This window comes from Eubalaena glacialis, chromosome X (genome assembly GCF_028564815.1).
Source record: "Eubalaena glacialis isolate mEubGla1 chromosome X, mEubGla1.1.hap2.+ XY, whole genome shotgun sequence".
Lineage (NCBI taxonomy): Eukaryota > Metazoa > Chordata > Mammalia > Artiodactyla > Balaenidae > Eubalaena > Eubalaena glacialis.
The window spans coordinates 137,405,349-137,422,250 of NC_083736.1; the positions used below are offsets into that span (position 1 = coordinate 137,405,349).

The following is a 16,902-nucleotide window of genomic DNA, read 5'->3' on the forward strand; positions in this document are numbered from 1 at the left end:
CCCCTGCATGTGCATGGAGCACTTCCTTAGTAAAGCACCCACCCTGGGTGATGGAAAAGGGTCTCAGGCAGCTGTGGAAGCTCTTCCCCAAGGGTCCCAGACCAGGACAGGAACATTGTTGGACATGGGGAGGAAGGAACCAGACCAGACATGGTTCTGGCTGTATTTTCACCAGTTACTCCTGGAGTAAACATTTGTCCTGGGCCTAACCACATTTCCCTGTCTACACAGAGTTGAGAAATCTCGTCACCCCACCCCATCCTAAGCCTAACCCACTACCCCTTATAGGGCCTCACTCCCAGGGCCCTTTACTCCTGATATCAAGCTCCTATGGCTGAGATAGGGCTTGGCGACAAGAGACCTTTGGGCAAGTAGTGTGCAGTGCCCTCTTTGGCCCAGGGGATTCTGGTGTGCTGTCTGACACCAACTGCCAGGGCCACCCTGTTGTAAGAGCAGCTGAGTCCCAGAGCTCTGCTCGGTGGGGTGGCCTGAGGCTGTGAGCCCAGGAGAAGAGGACCCTAAAGGGATTCGGTTCCAGAGCCCAGCATAGTAGCCGGAGAGCCTTGCTGCAGTCTGGCTGTGACTGCATGCAGCACTCAGCCCCTGAGAGGCCTCTGGCATTTTGTAATTCTTAGTAACTGCCATTTCTAAAGTTTAAAACTACCTTTTAATCTAAAGTAGATGCTTCTAAATCAGAAAAAACATAACTTGCACTTAAACGGCTCTGATGTCCTGCTGGCCGTCTTTAATGAGCTCTGTTCTCTGGGAAATGGAGCTGGGGAAGGAGGAGTTCTGTGATAACACTAAGTGGAGTCATTGTTACTTCAGCGTATGTTGTATCCTGTAGCCCTTTCCCCTGAGGGATCACATAGTCACATAGTAGCTATTATGGTTACACAGTAACTTTTGTAGATACTATAATCGGTTTTATGTAGATACTTTGTGTACACCTGTAGCCTTGGTAACCAGCCTCTTCCAAGCAGTGCCTGACAGCATCCTGGGGGGTGGGGGCCAGACTGCATGGTGGTTCTGAACATGGACTTGAGCAGAGATGTCAGGGCAGCTAGCTGGGTTACAATGAACTTAAACATTTTCTGTTGACTAGTTACTGTGTGTGTGTGTGTGTGTGTGTGTGTGTGTGTGTGTGTGTGTGTGTGTGTAAACTGCTTGTCTCTGTCCTTGTATCTAGTGGGGTCTTGATAATTGTTGGTTCATATGAGTCCCGTGTACGATAAAGATGACCCTTTGCCATGTCTGCTACACACACGTAATATCCCTGCAGTCTAGCTTTCTGTTCTCAGCGTGTATGGTCTTGTCATACAATAAGAATTTTTTTATTTCTTTGGCTGCATCGGGGTCTTAGTTGTGACACGTGGGATCTTCATTGCGGCATGGGGGATCTTAGTTCCCCGACCCCCCCCCCCCCCACCAAGCCCTGGAGCCTGCTTTTTGTCCTCACTCCTGACACTACCTGGGGGAATGGTGGCACGGTTCCAGCCTCAGGGTCCCTGCCTTCCTCTTCCACATTCCGATGCCAAGCACAGGCCCAACCAAAGAACGTGAGGCAAAGCAAAGGCACACAGGAGTGGCAGGGCAGGATAGAAGGGGGCAGGGGTCTGAGCCCAGGAAACAGCACAGGCCTCACATCTGTGGGCAGCTGGTACGCACTGGCTTCAGGCCACCAGGCCCAGCTGGGGGGACAGGAGTGGCAGGAGAAGCAGCAGTGACAGTACCGGAGTGGCCAGGCTGACGGGCTGGACCCTGTGCACCGCACAGCTCAGCTCCACCTCCACGGGGAAGTGATCGCTGATGTTGAGGGCCTGGGGGTGGGCAGCGGGACAAAGCATCAGTCTCGGGGCCTAGGGACTTCCCTGTGAGCCCGTTCCTGCCTCAGCCCTTTACCTCCTCCTCGGAGAGCCCAAAGCTGCGGGGGAAGTCGAAGGCGGCTGTGCCACGCAGCAGGCTCTGGAGACGCTCCCCGTGTAGCACTATGCGGTCGTAGGTGCAGCGGGTGCTGGCCCGCACCGTGGTGTCCACGCCATCAGCGACGGCCCAGTGGAAGCCAGCCTGAGTCCGAAGCACTAGGCCATCCAGGTGCTTTTTGGTCAGCGAAGCACAGTCAGCGTTGAAGTCCCCAAGCAGGATCACGTCCTGGAGAGGGAAGCAGCAGTCGGGCCTGGCCAGCTGGCCGTCCTGTCCCCTCCCTCCCGTACGATTGGCCCGGCCCTACCTCGCTCTGCCAGCGCTGGGAGGCGTCCAGAAACACGTGGTACAGGGCGTTCAGCTCCGTCTCTACGGCCTTTGGCGTGGTGTGCAGTGGGACCAGCACCAGGCTGGGAAGGACTGCAAGGCCCCAGGAACGGAGGGCTCCCAGCCACTCCTGGCCCTCCTCTGCCCAGTCCCCCCCCAAGCCCCCCGTAGAACCCACCAGAGCCCCATTCCTGCTCCCTCATAACGGGCCACCCTTCATCCCTACCTACCCTTGCTGGGCAAAGAGAACCGGCACACAAAGGGCTCCCGGGCAAAGAGGTCATCCTGATCGTCGTACACGTAGGAATCCAGGACCTGCGTCTTGTGTGACCTGGTGGACCACAGGTTTCGGTTTGCAAGTGCCCACATCAGACCCGGCACTCAGGGAGGGGGCCCTCCAACAGCAGCTCCATTTCATGTAAGCACAGCCTGCCTAGCCTTTCTTTCTAGAACTTCTTTTAGATTGAGATACAATTTGCACATCGTAAAACTCACCTGTTTAAAATGCACAATTCAGTGGCGTTCAGTACATTCACAAGGTTGTGCAACCATCACCACAATCACTTTTAGACCATTCTTATCACCCCAAAGAAACCCCGCCCGTGAGCAGTGCCCGATCCCCTCCCCGCCAGCCCCTGGCAGCCCCTGATCTGTCTTCTGCCTCTGTACATGCGCCTCTGCTGGCCATTTCATGTGAATGGAGTCCAATCATACATAGTCTTCTGTGTCTGGTTCTTTCCCTTAGCACATGTGTTTCAGGTTCATCCAGGCTGCAGCCTGGCTCAGACTTCCTTCCTTCTTAGGCTGAATGATTTTCCACTGTGTGGAGAGACTGCCTTTTGTTTATCTGTTCATCAGCTGACGGACACTCAGATCATTTCCACTTTGAGATTGTTATGAGCAGTACTGCTGTATGGGCGTGTCTCTGTTCCCCCATCATTTTGGAGTGAATTCTAGACATTATGTAATTTCATCTGTGTATAGGAACAGGTCTCCTTCCCTGACTGCCACCCTTGCCCTCTCAATCCTGACCCCCCCCCCCCAGGCTATCCTCCCAGGGACTTAGGGCTGTTTCCGGAAACTGGGTCTGCCCAGGACCCACGACAGGCCCCTGGTGAGCCTCTTCCCAGAAGCTGCAACCAATCACTCCCAAAGAGGGAGCCAGCCTCACTCCGAGCCCCTGTGGCTTCCACAGGAGAGAGGCAGGGGGGCCCCACTTCTGTGCTTGCAGAAGGCCACCTGCTGGAGGGACACATGGGCACTAAAGCTGTCTGGGGTAGAGGACAAGAAGACCCCAGGGTAAAACCACTGAGGAGAAAAAGTGTGATGCGGAGGTGAGGGCCACCCTTGGGGCTATTGCGCCACCTCACACCGGGCCAAGTGTCCAGACCGCCCCGGTTACCATCTGCACTCACCGGTAGATATACACGTATTTCTCCTTGTACGTGCCACGCCCCAGCAGGAGGCTGCTCAGGAAGCTGTAGGGCCCAGAGTCATCAAATCTGCCAGGAAAGGGGAACCTCGGGTCAGCGGCCCTGAGGCTCGGTGGGGCCCCCAGTTTAGACCCCCAGAGCCCTCCTCACCGATTGAGTTCTCGAAGCAGGAGCGGGATGGCACTGCCAGTAGAGTCCACCACCTCCTGCAGCACTGTGATGTCACAGCGAGCCAGGATCTGCAGGACACCAGGAAGGCCAGCCCCACTCAGTGCCAGCCACCCTGGGAGAGCGGTGGTATCCCTGGGGACCTGGCACCAGCGCGGCCAAGAGTGTCATGACATGCTGGCTGCAGGCCAAACAGAGCAGCGAGGCTAGAAGGGACCCGGGAGAAGACTGAATGCCATCTCCACCAACACCACACCCACTTTATGGAGGAGGAGACTGAGGCCAGCGACAGGGAAGAACGGTGCTCCATGTCTCCACACCATGTCTCCTGATGTCCCCTCTTCTCTGGCACATGCCCCTGGTCAGGTAGGGCTAGGGGCTTTGGGTCATGATCCTTAGGGGCACAGCTTCTCTGCAGTGATGAACCTACCCGAACTAAGGTGTCCAGCACAGGCTCCCTGGCCACCTTGTTGAGCGTCAGCCGCTGGGTGTTAAAAGCACAGATGTGAAAGGCCTCAGCCCCACCAGCCAGGAGGAGGAGCAGGAGCAGGGCATGGCCGTGTATGGGCTTCTGGAACCCTCCAGAGGAATCCAGGTTGCTCCAGGTTCAGGTCCCAGTCGGGCTCAATTCTAGTTCCAGAAGGACATGGTAATATGCGACAGAGAAAGTGATGCCATCCTGCTGCTGCCCAGCACCGGCCTCCCAGAGCTGCCAGCATCACACATTTCCTGCCTTTCTTCCTTGTGGACACCTTCCGACATCAGCATGTATGGTTCAATCTCGTTCTTTTTAATTGCGGTCAAATACACATAGCATCAAGTTCACCATCTTAACCATTTTTAAGTTCAGTGGCATGAAGCACCTTCACAGTGTCGTGCAACCATCCCCACCATCCATCCCCAGAACTTTTCCATCTTCCCAAACTGAAACTCTGTCCCCATTAGACACTAACCCCCACCCCCCCTCTCCCAGCCCGTGGCCCCCATCCTACTTTCTGTCTCTAGGAATCTGACGACTCTAAGCAGCTCATACAAGTGGAGTCATACAGTGTCTGTCTGTTTGTGACCATTTGATTTCACTGATCATAATGTGCTCATTTCATCCATGTCAGAATGTCCTTCCTTTTAAATTCTAAATAACATTCCACTGTATGGATGGACCACATTTTGTTCATCTATTCACCTATCCATGGACACTGGGTTGCTTCCACTTTTTGGCTACTGTCAATAGTGCTACTGTGAACATGAGTGTACAAATATCTCTTCAAGTTCCTGCTTTCAATCCTTTTGGTTAGATACCTAGAAGTGAAATTGCTGGAACATATGGTAATCCTATATTTAATTTTTTTGAGGAACTGCCATACTATTTCCCACAGTGGCTGCCCCATCTTACATTCCCACCAGCAGTTCACAAGGGTTCAACCTTAGAGTTGATTCCAACTTTTCACCGCCATTAGCAACTAGAAGGACCATCTTCGTGCATCTCTGTCTCCTCACTTGGCAGACATTATGTTTAAGACAAACTCCCAGCAGTATAATTGCTGGATTCAAGGGCGTATGCATTTAGAGTGATCTCGGATACAACAAATCACCACACTGCAGTGTGTGATGGAGCCCCTCTCCCCATGCCCTCCACCACTGGTGAGCCCTACTTGTTCATCTTACCAGCTGGAGCCCCCCTCTTCCTGAGTGTCTTTCTCAGTTTATCTTTCTCTCAGGCTCTCAGGCCCTTGCTCAACTCCGTTGGTGTTGCCCTCATACAGCAACGTAAGTCCCTCTACTTCTGTCTGCCTGCTTTTCTCTGTTGCCTTGTCACCTTCCCCCTTGGTTTCACTTTCTGCCTGCCTGGGCTCCATGCCTGTTCCTCCCTAGCCACCTGCTCTGTCATTCATGCTAGTTTGGGTCCCCTGCCCTGGTATCTATTCTGGGATGTATGTAGGCCTTTAGGCAGCCCTGGGCTGGCAAGGGCAGGCTTGGAGGCTGTGGGGCCAGGGGCTCCCAGGTGGGCGGAGGAAAAGAACTAGAGAGTTCCTGGCCTCAGCCCAAAGTCGGTCCGGGCTCCCAACACCAGCCCTTAGCCCCAGCCCTGGGATTCCCTTCCCCTCTCGCCTTCCCTCACAGGCTGGGGGCAACTTCCTCCTTCCCTCTGGCCAGAGGGCTCCCATACCTGCGCAGACCGGGTCGTCTCCACACCACCTTCCTGTGCTGTGAGCGGATCGCGACTCCGCACGGAATCACAGCGTCTGCCTGGGCAGAGACCGCAGACGAAAAAAGAGGTACAGGCTCTCAACTCTCCCCACCCGTCCGGGCCGGTTCGGCAGCCCCACCCTTCCCGGTGGGCGGGCCCGGCCCTGGCTCCGCCCCGGAGGCCGCAGGGAGGTTGGGCAGCTGGCCTGGCGCGGACCTGGCCGCCCACTTTCCCACCAGACCCCGCCTTCCCCGCCCGGGTGGGACAGGGCGCTAGCGGAGGCGAAGGCGGGGAAGGGTTTGAGCAGATGACCGAGCTGTGAGTCAGAGTTTTGCCTGTGCCCAGGGCGCGCGGCGAGGGGCTGCGGGCGCCCGAGCGCAGACTCTGTTCTGCGCTCTCCCAGGCCCGGCGCTCAGCCCCCGTCCCCGGCCGCCTGCAGGAAGGATACGGTGGGGAAGACTCCAGAGCTGGAGCGCGTGCCCGACAGAGGGAAGCCCCGCGGCGAGCCTGGGCACCCCCGAGGACAAGAGCCTTCTCTCCAAGTCCTCGGGCCGGGCCCGGTGTGGCTGCGCACTCCTGAGCGCTCTGAATACCCAAAGCGAGCGACAGTCGGCGCAGGAACTGGCCATGGTGGTGGAAGCCGAGGGCGGACTAAAAAACTGTACCTGAGAGATTAGAGCGCTGGCAGCTCAGTGCCCCGTGGGGGTCCTGCACTGTCGCTGCTGGGACAAGTGGGGGACTCAGGCGGTGTCTGCGGGCGGGCGATGGGTCCTTACTGGATGGTTGCAGTGCGGTCTTCCGGGCAATGTCCCCGTTGGCAGGACCTACGTGCTAATGGATTTGGGGTGGTGATGAGCCGAAGATCGGGAATTTTTTTTTTTTCCGCGTCTTGCTGGATCTTAGTTCCGGACCAGGGATTGAACCCAGGCCCTCCGCAGTGAGAGCACCGAGTCCTAACCACTGGACCGCCAGGGAATTCCCGGGAAAAATATTTTTTAATCAATAAAATTATACTTTGCTTTAAAAATAAAAAATAGACTGCTTAACGACTACAGGGCTTTCTTTTTGGGGTGATGAACATGTTTGGACCTAGTTAGAGGTGGCGGTTGACAACACTGAGGGTGTACTAAACGATATAAAATACTGTAATATATATAGTATTTCCTATTGTATGTTATATGCCGCTATATATTACATATTGCATCACATGTTACATTATATTACATACATACATTCGTATAGTACAATGCTGTAATATTGTGATTATGTAAAGTTGTAGGGCTTCCCTGGTGGCACAGTGGTTAAGAATCCGCCTGCCAATGCAGGGGACAGGGGTTCGAGCCCTGGTCCGGGAAGATCCCACATGCCGCGGAGCAACTAAGCCATGTGCCACAACTACTGAGCCTGCGCTCTAGAGCCCACGAGCCACAACTACTGAAGCCCGCGTGCCACAATTACTGAAGCCCTCGTGCCTAGAGCCCACGCTCCGCAACAAGAGAAGCCACCGCAGTGAGAAGCCCGCGCACCGCAACGGAAGAGTAGCCCCCGCTCCATGCAACTAGAGAAAGCCCACGCGCAGCAACGAAGACCCAATGCAGCCAAAAATAAATTAATTAATTTAAAAAATTAAATAAATTGTATGGGGACTTCCCTGGTGGCGCAGGGGTTAAGAACCCGAACCCGCCTGCCAATGCAGGGGACATGGGTTCGAGCCCTGGGTCTGGGAAGATCCCACATGCCACGGAGCAACTAAGCCCGTGCGCCACAACTACTGAGCCTGCGCTCTAGAGCCCACGAGCCACAACTACTGAGCCTGCGTTCTGCAACTACTGAAGCCCGTGCACCTAGAGCCCATGCTCCACAACAAGAGAAGCCACCGCAATGAGAAGCCCGCGCACCACAAGGAAGAGTAGCCCCCGCTCGCAGCAACTAGAGAAAGCCCGCGTGCAGCAACGAAGACCCAACGCAGCCAAAAATAAATAAATTAATAAATTAATTTTTAAAAAATAAATAAATTGTATGTAGCTAATTATGTAAAATTACATAATGTAACATATACAATATATAACATTACATATGTTACATACATAAAATAATGTATGAATATCAAATGCTATAAAATACTACAAAATGGTTAATTCCATGTTATATGAAATTAATGAAAACAAAGGGAGAAAAACCCTAAAGTAAAAGTGCTCCGCCAGTCCCGATCTTTTTTTTTTAAAATAAATTTATTTTATTTATTTATTTTTGGCTGCATTGGGTCTTCGTTGCTGCGCGCAGTGCACGGGCTTCTCATTGCAGTGGCTTCTCTTGTTGCGGAGCACGGGCTCTAGGCGCGCGGGCTTCAATAGTTGTAGCACGTGGGCTTAGCTGCTCCGCGGCATGTGGGATCCTCCCTGACCAGGGCTCAAACCCGTGTCCCCTGCATTGGCAAGCGGACTCCTAACCACTGCACCACCAGGGAAGCTAGCCCTGATCTTGCGTGGTGTCAGGTAATCGTGCTGCGCAGCCCGTGTTACTCACGGAGCCTTTACCGGGGAGGAACTAATGAGACAAAACGGACCTGCAGCCGGAGGGCAGCCTCAAATCCGGACTGCTCCGGAGCGGGGCGGGGCCACGCGGCCCGCGGGCCCGCCCCCGCTGCCGTCAAGCGGCCCGAGCGCGTTTTGCGACAGACGGCGGCAGAGCCCGGCGCCGTCGCAGGCTCGCTTTCCGGCGGGTGCGGGGGCCTCGCGGCTGTTGCCCCCGTCCGCGCTAGGTCCTCAGTGCGCACCCCGTGTCCTGGCTCCAGGGCGGCTAGTGTGTGGCGAGAGATCGGGGCCGGGCCCGGTTCTGGCCTGACCCACTAGGTGACTTTGGTCGAGTCCCCTGTCGCGCCGAGCCGCGGCGCCCGTCTGTGGCGCGGGCCTGTTAGGGACCCATCCCCCGAGCGGTTGAGGACACAGACCTAGAGTAGCCCCACAGCCTGCCCCAGGGCAGGGGGAGCGCCGGGCCGCCGGGGGCGGTGGGGGAAGCTCGGTCGGGGGGGAGATGCCCCTACATGTGAAATGGCCGTTCCCCGCGGTGCCGCCGCTCACCTGGACCCTGGCCAGCAGCGTCGTCATGGGCTTGGTGGGCACCTACAGCTGCTTCTGGACCAGTGAGTGGACCCAAAGCCGAGGCAGGGTTGGCCACGGGTCTCCACGCCCAACCAGAGTTGGTGTTCGGGGTTGGGGGCGCTGGCAGGGGCTGGCTTGGCCGCGGGGGGGGGGAGCCCTGGGCTCCCCGGAAAGGAGGCCAAGATCCCGACCCTTCCCCTCTCCCGCCAGAGTGCATGAACCACCTCACCGTCCACAACAAGGAGGTGCTGTACGAGCTCATCGAGAACCGAGGCCCAGCCACGCCCCTCATCACGGTGTCCAATCACCAGTCCTGCATGGATGACCCTCATCTCTGGGGTACACGGGCCAGTGTGCTGGGTTTGGGGAAGCAAGGAGGGAACCTGGGACAGGGCCAAACACAAGCAGAACAAACTCACTCCTCACGGGCTGCTTTGCGTAGCTCTGGCACTCCTGCTTCTGGGATGTCCTGCCCCAGGGATGAAAGTTTGATTTGTGGCCCCTTCAGCATCCTCCTAGGGAGTGTAATTTGGAGAGGGCCTCAGATATTTGGAGGGGACGGCTGCGGGGCAAGGTCTGACAGCTTCTTTACTCTGATGTATCAGGCCCAATGTGTCAGACCCTCCATTCTCTAAACTGTTGACGGTTCCAAAGAGCCTTGGGAATAAATCTGAGGACCACAGAGTGTCCTGTCAAGGCAACTCTGGGCTAGGGGCTGGAAGACCTGTGTCCTGTTTCCAGGTTTGCCCCAGGCTGGGTTTGTAGCCTTCCACCAGCCTCGCTTGGGAGCCGGCTTCCCCACCTAGAAGTTCCTGCTCTGCTGACTTCACAGGGAGTGGCTTGGCTCCAGTAACCCAGACGGCTGGTTACAGGGGTGCCCAGAGGTCCCACTGCTGAACTCAGGAGGTTATAGACTAGGACGTAGAGCTCGTGGGGAGCCATTTGGTCAAATCAGAGCCTTTCATAGCTCACCCTTGCCGCCGGGCAGAGCATGGCCTGCAGGGTGCCACAGGCAGATTCCAGGAGACCAGGAAGGAGGCTCTAGAGCCATCCAGTAACCTGGACCAGGGGTGTGGCAGTGACAATGGGGGAATGGGTAGAAGAATAGGCAGCGTCAGAATGTATCGGGGAGGTAGGCAGACCAGCTGTGGTGACTAATAAGACATAGGGGGTGGGAGAGAGGGAGGGGCCAGGGAGAACTTGGGGGTCCAGCCCAAGGGTCGGGAAGATGCCACTTTGGGCCGTAGGGAAATGGTAGTGCTGCTGTCCATGTCCCTCATTCCCCGAAACAGGGTGACAGAAATCGGCGCCCCCTAGGTACAAGGTAAGTTGGGGCATGAAGCCTTTCCTCTCCTTCTCCAGGCATCCTGAAACTCCGCCACATCTGGAACCTGAGGTTGATGCGTTGGTGAGGAGCAGTGGGCCCCTCGTGGTGGGCTGGCAGGCTTCACCCGTCTCTGCCCAGGTCTGCCCTCCCCCTACTGTGCCCAGGAGGAGCCTCCAGCAGTCCAGGCAGGGCACGGGGTGGGGCCCCGCAGGCCCCCCTGTGCCTCCATTCTGCACTGCCCACGATGTCAGGCCTCATGCTGGGGGCAGGGCAGAGAAGCAGGGTGCAGGGGCGGCCGCGGTGACCGCGTCTGTCCCCGCTCCAGGACCCCCGCGGCCGCAGACATCTGCTTCACCAAGGAGCTGCACTCGCACTTCTTCAGCTTGGGCAAGTGCGTGCCCGTGTGCCGAGGTGAGGTGCTTCTGGGGGCTTCTCTGGCCTCCCTTGGGGCCGGAGACTGGTGGCCCGTGCCTCTGGCTTGGCAGTGCTGGGAGTAGAGGGACGCTGCTGGGACAGGGAGCCGGGGGCCGCTGCCTCACTCGCGTGAGGCCCAGCTTCATCCTGCGGCGGGAGGGGTGGCGGTGGCTTCTTGGAGAGCACTCCGTTCCCTGCGACTGCCTGAGGATTGTGTGCCCCCGGCTCCGGTGTTAGAAGTGGACGAGGCGTTATCCACGGTTCCTTCTCTTGAGGACGTTGCTGAGAGAGACTCACTGACGGCAGCGTGGTGTCATCAGTGTGTGATGGTGGTGGCCTGTGCTGTAGGGTGAGGGGTGTGACGTTGAGTGATTACTCAGCACCTCTCAGCTTCCGGAGGTAGGGCCCATTTTCATCCCCCTTCTCCAGACAAAGGGGCTCAGAGGGATAAAGGTGCTGGCCCAAGGTCACAGGGCAAGAGGTGGCAAAGCCAGGATTCAAATCCAGGTTGCTTTTTCCTCTGGGGAAGCAGGGTTTTTCCAGGGAGAGTATGAAAGGAAAGGCATCCTAGACACAGGAAGCATGTAGCAGACACTGGAGAGGTACGTGATAAAGGTAGAAAATGTGCATTGCAGGCTGAAAGTGAAGGTTCTGGAACAATCATGTGAAGAATTTGGGCTCCGCTTTCTCATCAGGGTAGTGACGGGGCTTTCGAGTGTGGTTGGAGAGAGAGCCCCCGGCTGCAGTGTGCCTGGAGGGCAGAAGCGGGGTCGAGGATTGTAGCTGGGCCTCTGGGGGTCACCACGGAGAGCAGAGACGAGGCGGCTTTGGGATACGCTCTGGAGGCGGAGTGGACAGGACTTGATAGGTTGGGTGTAGGAGGGGGCGAGGAAAAGGAAACGCAAAGATGACACTAGGTGATGTCTGGTAACGGTGAGCCACTGGGAGGATGGGACTAGGGGAAGGCAGCGTGGCGCTTGAGAGGGGCCTGTCACCTGAGGAGGCGAGAGGTCCAGAGACAGTGAGATGCGCAGCTCTGGAACTCAAAAGAACGCTTGGGAATAAAGATACCGGAACTCAACTGCAAACAAAGTCACAAACATACAACTGAGATCGTAGACGGGGAGAGCACGGAGAGAGCAGGGGCCCAGGACAGCACCTCAGCACAGAAGGAGACACGAGCCACCAAGACAGCAGAGAGCAGTGGCCAGAGAGGAAAGAAGCAAAGCAGGGCCCCTCGGTACTGTGGAAGCCTCCGGTGACCCTGGAGAAGCCGTTTCTCTGGACTGACGGCCACAGGAGCTTCGGGGCGGGGCGCGGGGTGGACAGCGGGCTGGCCACTCCTCCCAGAGGTTGTGTTGTGAAGAGGAAGTAACCAAAGGGCGTTGGAGGTCATGGAAATCTTATTTCTAGTAGATGGAAGTAAAACATGGTAAAATCCAATAAAGTAACCTCAAATAATAAACAAGGTTCTTTAACGAAAAGCTGCAGTGCCCACCCTCCAGATCCGCAGACCTGGTTACGCCCCAGAGATAGCCACCTGGAACACTTTCTATTTTTGCTGCTTTTGGAGGCTGCTTCCTTTCACTAAAACACAAGCAGAGGCTACAACGTCATGGCAAGTGACCGTGGCGTTGTTTATCACGCACTGCTCTGAGAGATGGCGACTCTGCTCATGTACCCCATCCCTGAGTCTCAGTTCCTCCTTTCTGCGACCTCAGAGGCCTTCCATGTCCACTTCTAGTCTCATTCTTCTTTGTGACCCGCATCTAAGTTTTATTGCACAATAAAAGCAGCAAGTGAAATCTTAATCCTAAGCGCCTTCTGGTGAGAGAAAGTGGGCAGGGACAAGCTGTTTCTCAAATGCATTTGACGTGCAGCAAAGATCTAACAACACGTACTGAAGCAAAGGAAGTATCTGGCATATGTTGCTTCTGTGTTCCAGAAAATTCCCCTTTCCCCCCAAGCATAGGCCTTGTGATAGGACGTGAAGTGTCAGAGTGATCTTGCACAAGCTGTACAAGTGAGTAGAAGTAGCATTTGCAAAAGCTAAACATTATGAAGTGTTGCTCCCAAAGCACGGTATTTGTAAATTTTGATTCCAAGCTGGACGGCTCGGTTGCACCAGTGGGTTTCTGTAGAGCGGGAGCCTGCGCCCCTGCAGCGCACCCCTACCGGCTAATGCGAGCCCAGGTAGGGAAACTGCTGCTCTCAGCCGCGACGCCCTGAGAAACTGCAGTGGGTGACTGCTCCCCAGCTCCAGCCCCCGAGGGAGCTGCCGGGCCGGGTTCCCATTTGGGTTGGGTTGAGACTCCTGGATCCCTATCTAGCACCTTCCAAAGACTCCACCTTGCAGAGAACAGGTTGAAAGTCCATTTCTTAGTGCCTTGGCCCAAATAGTCCCGGTCTCAGTCTGTCTGTCTGTCTCCCTCTTTGTGATGCGGCTCTCTACTCCTTGCTTGATAACATAAGGATATTTACCCCGCTTCTTCAACCTCCCCCCTCCTCTGTCTCCGTCCACTCTACGGACAAGGTTGACGAGTGAGGCTCTTACTGCGCGTGGGTACAGATTGCCCCCACGTGCCTCCAAGTCAAGAGCCAGCACGCGGCATTAGGCATTCATGTCTGTGTTGTTGCTGACCGCGGGGCCACCTGGGTCCAGTGTCGTGGTCTCAGGGCAACTCCAAGGCGAGTGTTGCTAGCATTGGCGGCGGCTCAACCCTGCTGTTTTCCGTGTAGCAGGTTTGAGTTTTCCCCAGCTCTCAGTGACACTGTGTTCCGTCAAATGTTCTCCCGTGCCCGAGAGGCCTGGCTGAGGGTGAGTCTAGTTTTCAGGGGGAGCCCTTCAAGGAAGGGGCCAGCAGGAGGCAGGGCCAGCAGAGGCTGAGGGCTCAGGAAGGGCTGGGGGGCCTGTGAGGAGTGGCTGCGGGAACTGGCCTAGCAGAGACCCCGGGGAAAGGGTCGCTGTCCAGAATCTGGGGCCCAAGTGAGGCTGGAAATCACGAACAGACTGGGCCAGAGGCAGCAAATGGTAGGCTTGCCCCAGGGGTGGCTCATCCTAAAGCTCCAAGAGCCCAATCAGGGAGGCGGCTGAGCAGGCCCGAGAGGGACCGGCCTTGGAAGGTGTTCGTGTGGGCCGCCCGCTGGGGGATGGGGAGCTGCTGCTTCACGCCCAGGGAGGGCGGAGGAGGGGCCCTGGAGGATGGAGACTGAAGGGAGGGACTGCCTCTTGGCAGGAGATGGCGTCTACCAGAAGGGAATGGATTTCATTTTGGAGAAACTCAACCACGGGGACTGGGTGCACATCTTCCCAGAAGGTCAGTGGGGCTGGCAGGGTCGTGACCCTCAAGAATACGCGTGGGACTACCCCCCCGCCGCCGCCTGGCATCCCCCAAGCCTCACCTCCATCCTGTCTCTCAACAGGGAAAGTGAACATGAGCTCCGAGTTCCTGCGCTTCAAGTGGGGTAAGAGCCACTGGCCCTCCCCGGCTGGGTCGGACTGTGGCAGCTGGGGCAGAGGAGCGCGTTGTGGGCAGCGGGAAGGGCAGGCGCCGAGACGAGGGCTTGCCTTGCAGACGTGCTGGCCCAGGGCAGCTGCTGGGGGAGGGCAGGCGTGGCCCCGGCCCGTAGGCTGGCACCGAAGCTCCACTCATGCCACCATGCCTGCCTCTCCCTGGGGTAGGAATCGGACGCCTGGTCGCCGAATGTCACCTCAATCCTGTCATTCTGCCGCTGTGGCATGTCGGTGAGCCAAGGCTGCGGCCCAGGGAGAGGGGCTTCGCTCGGTGGTGTTGGCGGGTGGGTCTCCTCTGGGTGGCAGAGAGGGGGCGCCCGGGCTGCCCTGCTCCACCCCACACCTGCTTCCCAGCCTTCTGTCTGCTGTGCTACAGGAATGAATGACGTCCTTCCTAACAGCCCGCCCTACTTCCCCCGCTTTGGACAGGTGGGTAGGGCTGCTGACCTTGTCTGTCTGTCTGTCTGTCTGCCATCTGCCCCGTGACTCCCACTCAGCACCACTGAGGCCAGATTCAGGAGGCTGCAGCAGGGGGAATGGAGTGAAGCGGTGGGGGGGGCTTCCTGGCACCAAGGCCGGGGCCGGGGCAGGGGCAGGCCTTGGGATTGGGACAGGACAGGATGGGATGACTAGGGCATGGACCCCGGCACTGCGATGGCCCTTGGATGTCACTGAGCCCAACTACCTCATTTTAAAGAGGTTAGAGTGGACCCGAGGGAGTACTCAGCAAGGTGGGGACAGGATTTGGCCTCTGGCTCCCCAGGGTGCTGGGGCTGTGGGCACCCCCCGCTCCTGTCACCCACCGGCGGCCCGTCTCCCCACAGAAAATCACCGTGCTGATTGGGAAGCCCTTCAGTGCCCTGCCTGTGCTCGAGCGGCTCCGGGCAGAGAACACGTCAGCTGTGAGTTTCTCCCCCAGGCCATCCCAGAGCTGTCCTAGCCCATCCCAGTGCCCTTGGCCTCCCAGGGACCCTGGGCGAAGCTCCCTGAGGGCTGCAGGCCAGCCCCAGTCCTTCCCCTCAGGTGGAGATTCGCAAAGCCCTGACGGACTTCATCCAGGAGGAATTCCAGCGCCTGAAGAGCCAGGCCGAGCAGCTCCACAGCCACCTGCAGGCCGGGAGATAGGCACCACCCCGCCCAGACCCTGCCCCGGCTTCCTCTCGGACTGGGGCGGGGGCGGGGAGGGGCGGCGAGGCCTGGGACAGAGGCAGCTCTGGGACCCGAGTCCCAGCTGCCGGGTGATCGGTGCCGCCTTTGGGTTCTCGCCCTGCACAGAAGCTGGGCTGGGGGATGGACTGATGCTTTGAGCTCAGATACGGTTTTTTAGACAGATTTGTACAGAACCCTTAACGGGTGCCCTCTCCTAGTTGGTGAGCGTTCCAGCTCCTCTGTGGTTCTTCAGCTGAAAGAAGGGTCTCAGCTGCTCCTCCCACTTGGCCACGCAGGGAGGAAGACATTTAGGCAGGGGCCTCCTTCCTTCTTGCCTTCAAGGTGTTCTCTCCCAGGGCCGGGCGCTGGAGGAGGGTAGTTGAAGCGGGGCGGTGGCCAGGCCTGGCTTCTACCTGCCTGCCCTGATCCAGGAGCTGCTCACCACTTCCTCAGGGATGGCCGTCAGCCACGTCTTCCTTCTGCCCGCGCTCCCCACAGGCGTGGGGCCCTCGGGCAGGGCCCAGCCCTGGGCTGCAGGTAGAAGAGCTGCCCTTTTCCAGAAGTGGAGCCCAGCCAAGTGGAGCCTGCAGCAAGGGCCCAAGACCCAGCCCCTTGCCCCCATGCTGGGGCCCACCGACTTCTCCGTCCTTTCCGCCTCCCTGGCATCGCTTGAATCCCCTGGGGCCTGGGTTTTCATGTTTTATAAACAATAAAGCATCTGTGTTGTGCTCTTTTACATCTGGCCTCTCTGTAGGGGTGGGGGTGGGAGGTGACCCTCTGGACAGGAAGGCTGGACCTTAGAGCTCTGGGCACATCAAGAGCACTTGACCAGATGGGCTCTCAGTGTGTACCAGTCACCTAAGATTTCCGTCATTGTCTATAATCCCCATACAACCTTGCAAAAGTAGGGATTAATCTCATTCTGCAAAGGATGCAGAGCAAGGTTAATGGACTTGCTTCAAAACCCAAAGGTTTGTAATACATGTAACCAACGCAGGGCTCACACCCAGAATAAATAAATAACTCCTATAAATCAGTAAAAGGATAAACAATCGGATAGAAAAACGGGAAGACTGATGTGAGCAGGCATTTCATAGAAGAGGAAACACAATGACAGAGCTGAAAATACATGTACTGTATGAGTTTGCTGTAACTGCAGTAACAAAGCACCCTAAACTGGTAGGGTTAAAACAACAAAAGGTTTATTCTCTCACAATTCTGGAGGTCAGAAGTCCAAGGTCAGGGTAACGGCAGGGTTGGCTCCTTCTGGGGGCTCTGAAGAGGGATCTGCCTCTCTCCTAGCTTCCAGTGGTGGCCAGCAATCCTTGGTGTTCCTTGGCTTGAAGACACAAGTTCAC

At 56.9% G+C, this 16,902-nt stretch overlaps 2 protein-coding genes across 9 annotated transcripts; one reads left to right on the plus strand and one right to left on the minus strand.

The window, feature by feature from the left end:
- Positions 1–725: 725 nt before the first annotated feature.
- Positions 726–9,385, minus strand: DNASE1L1 (deoxyribonuclease 1 like 1). The gene is made up of 10 exons (XM_061178915.1): positions 9,120–9,385; positions 6,705–6,870; positions 6,019–6,098; positions 4,282–4,335; positions 3,834–3,922; positions 3,666–3,752; positions 2,481–2,581; positions 2,231–2,343; positions 1,903–2,151; positions 726–1,820 (listed from the first exon to the last, which is right to left on the minus strand). The coding sequence occupies exons 1-10, from the start codon at positions 9,144–9,146 to the stop codon at positions 1,674–1,676; spliced, it is 1,113 nt and encodes a 370-aa protein (XP_061034898.1). The 5' UTR covers positions 9,147–9,385; the 3' UTR covers positions 726–1,673.
- TAFAZZIN (tafazzin, phospholipid-lysophospholipid transacylase) lies at positions 8,736–16,280 on the plus strand. Of its 8 annotated transcripts, none has more exons than XM_061178908.1 (10): positions 8,736–9,181; positions 9,351–9,479; positions 10,503–10,548; positions 10,793–10,878; positions 14,118–14,198; positions 14,305–14,346; positions 14,564–14,626; positions 14,772–14,824; positions 15,220–15,297; positions 15,887–16,280. In XM_061178908.1, the coding sequence occupies exons 1-10, from the start codon at positions 9,073–9,075 to the stop codon at positions 15,968–15,970; spliced, it is 771 nt and encodes a 256-aa protein (XP_061034891.1). In that variant the 5' UTR covers positions 8,736–9,072; the 3' UTR covers positions 15,971–16,280. The 8 variants fall into 8 exon arrangements, with proteins under 8 accessions (XP_061034891.1, XP_061034893.1, XP_061034890.1 ...); XM_061178910.1 differs by having other exon boundaries at positions 15,901–16,280; XM_061178907.1 differs by lacking the exon at positions 15,887–16,280 and adding an exon at positions 15,419–15,599.
- Positions 16,281–16,902: the final 622 nt, after the last annotated feature.

What these genes read in the sequence shown, in the direction of transcription:
- TAFAZZIN (XM_061178904.1), top strand. Translation starts at nt 9,073, where the DNA reads ATGCCCCTACATGTGAAATGGCCGTTCCCCGCGGTGCCGCCGCTCACC. An exon ending in CTACAGCTGCTTCTGGACCA is followed by an intron (nt 9,182 to 9,350) that starts GTGAGTGGACCC and finishes CTCTCCCGCCAG; the next exon opens with AGTGCATGAACCACCTCACC. An exon ending in GGATGACCCTCATCTCTGGG is followed by an intron (nt 9,480 to 10,502) that starts GTACACGGGCCA and finishes CTCCTTCTCCAG; the next exon opens with GCATCCTGAAACTCCGCCAC.
- DNASE1L1 (XM_061178915.1), bottom strand. Translation starts at nt 9,146, where the DNA reads ATGACGACGCTGCTGGCCAGGGTCCAG. An exon ending in CGCTGCTGGCCAGGGTCCAG is followed by an intron (nt 6,871 to 9,119) that starts GTGAGCGGCGGC and finishes CAAATCCATTAG; the next exon opens with CACGTAGGTCCTGCCAACGG. An exon ending in CCCAGCGCTGGCAGAGCGAG is followed by an intron (nt 2,152 to 2,230) that starts GTAGGGCCGGGC and finishes TTCCCTCTCCAG; the next exon opens with GACGTGATCCTGCTTGGGGA.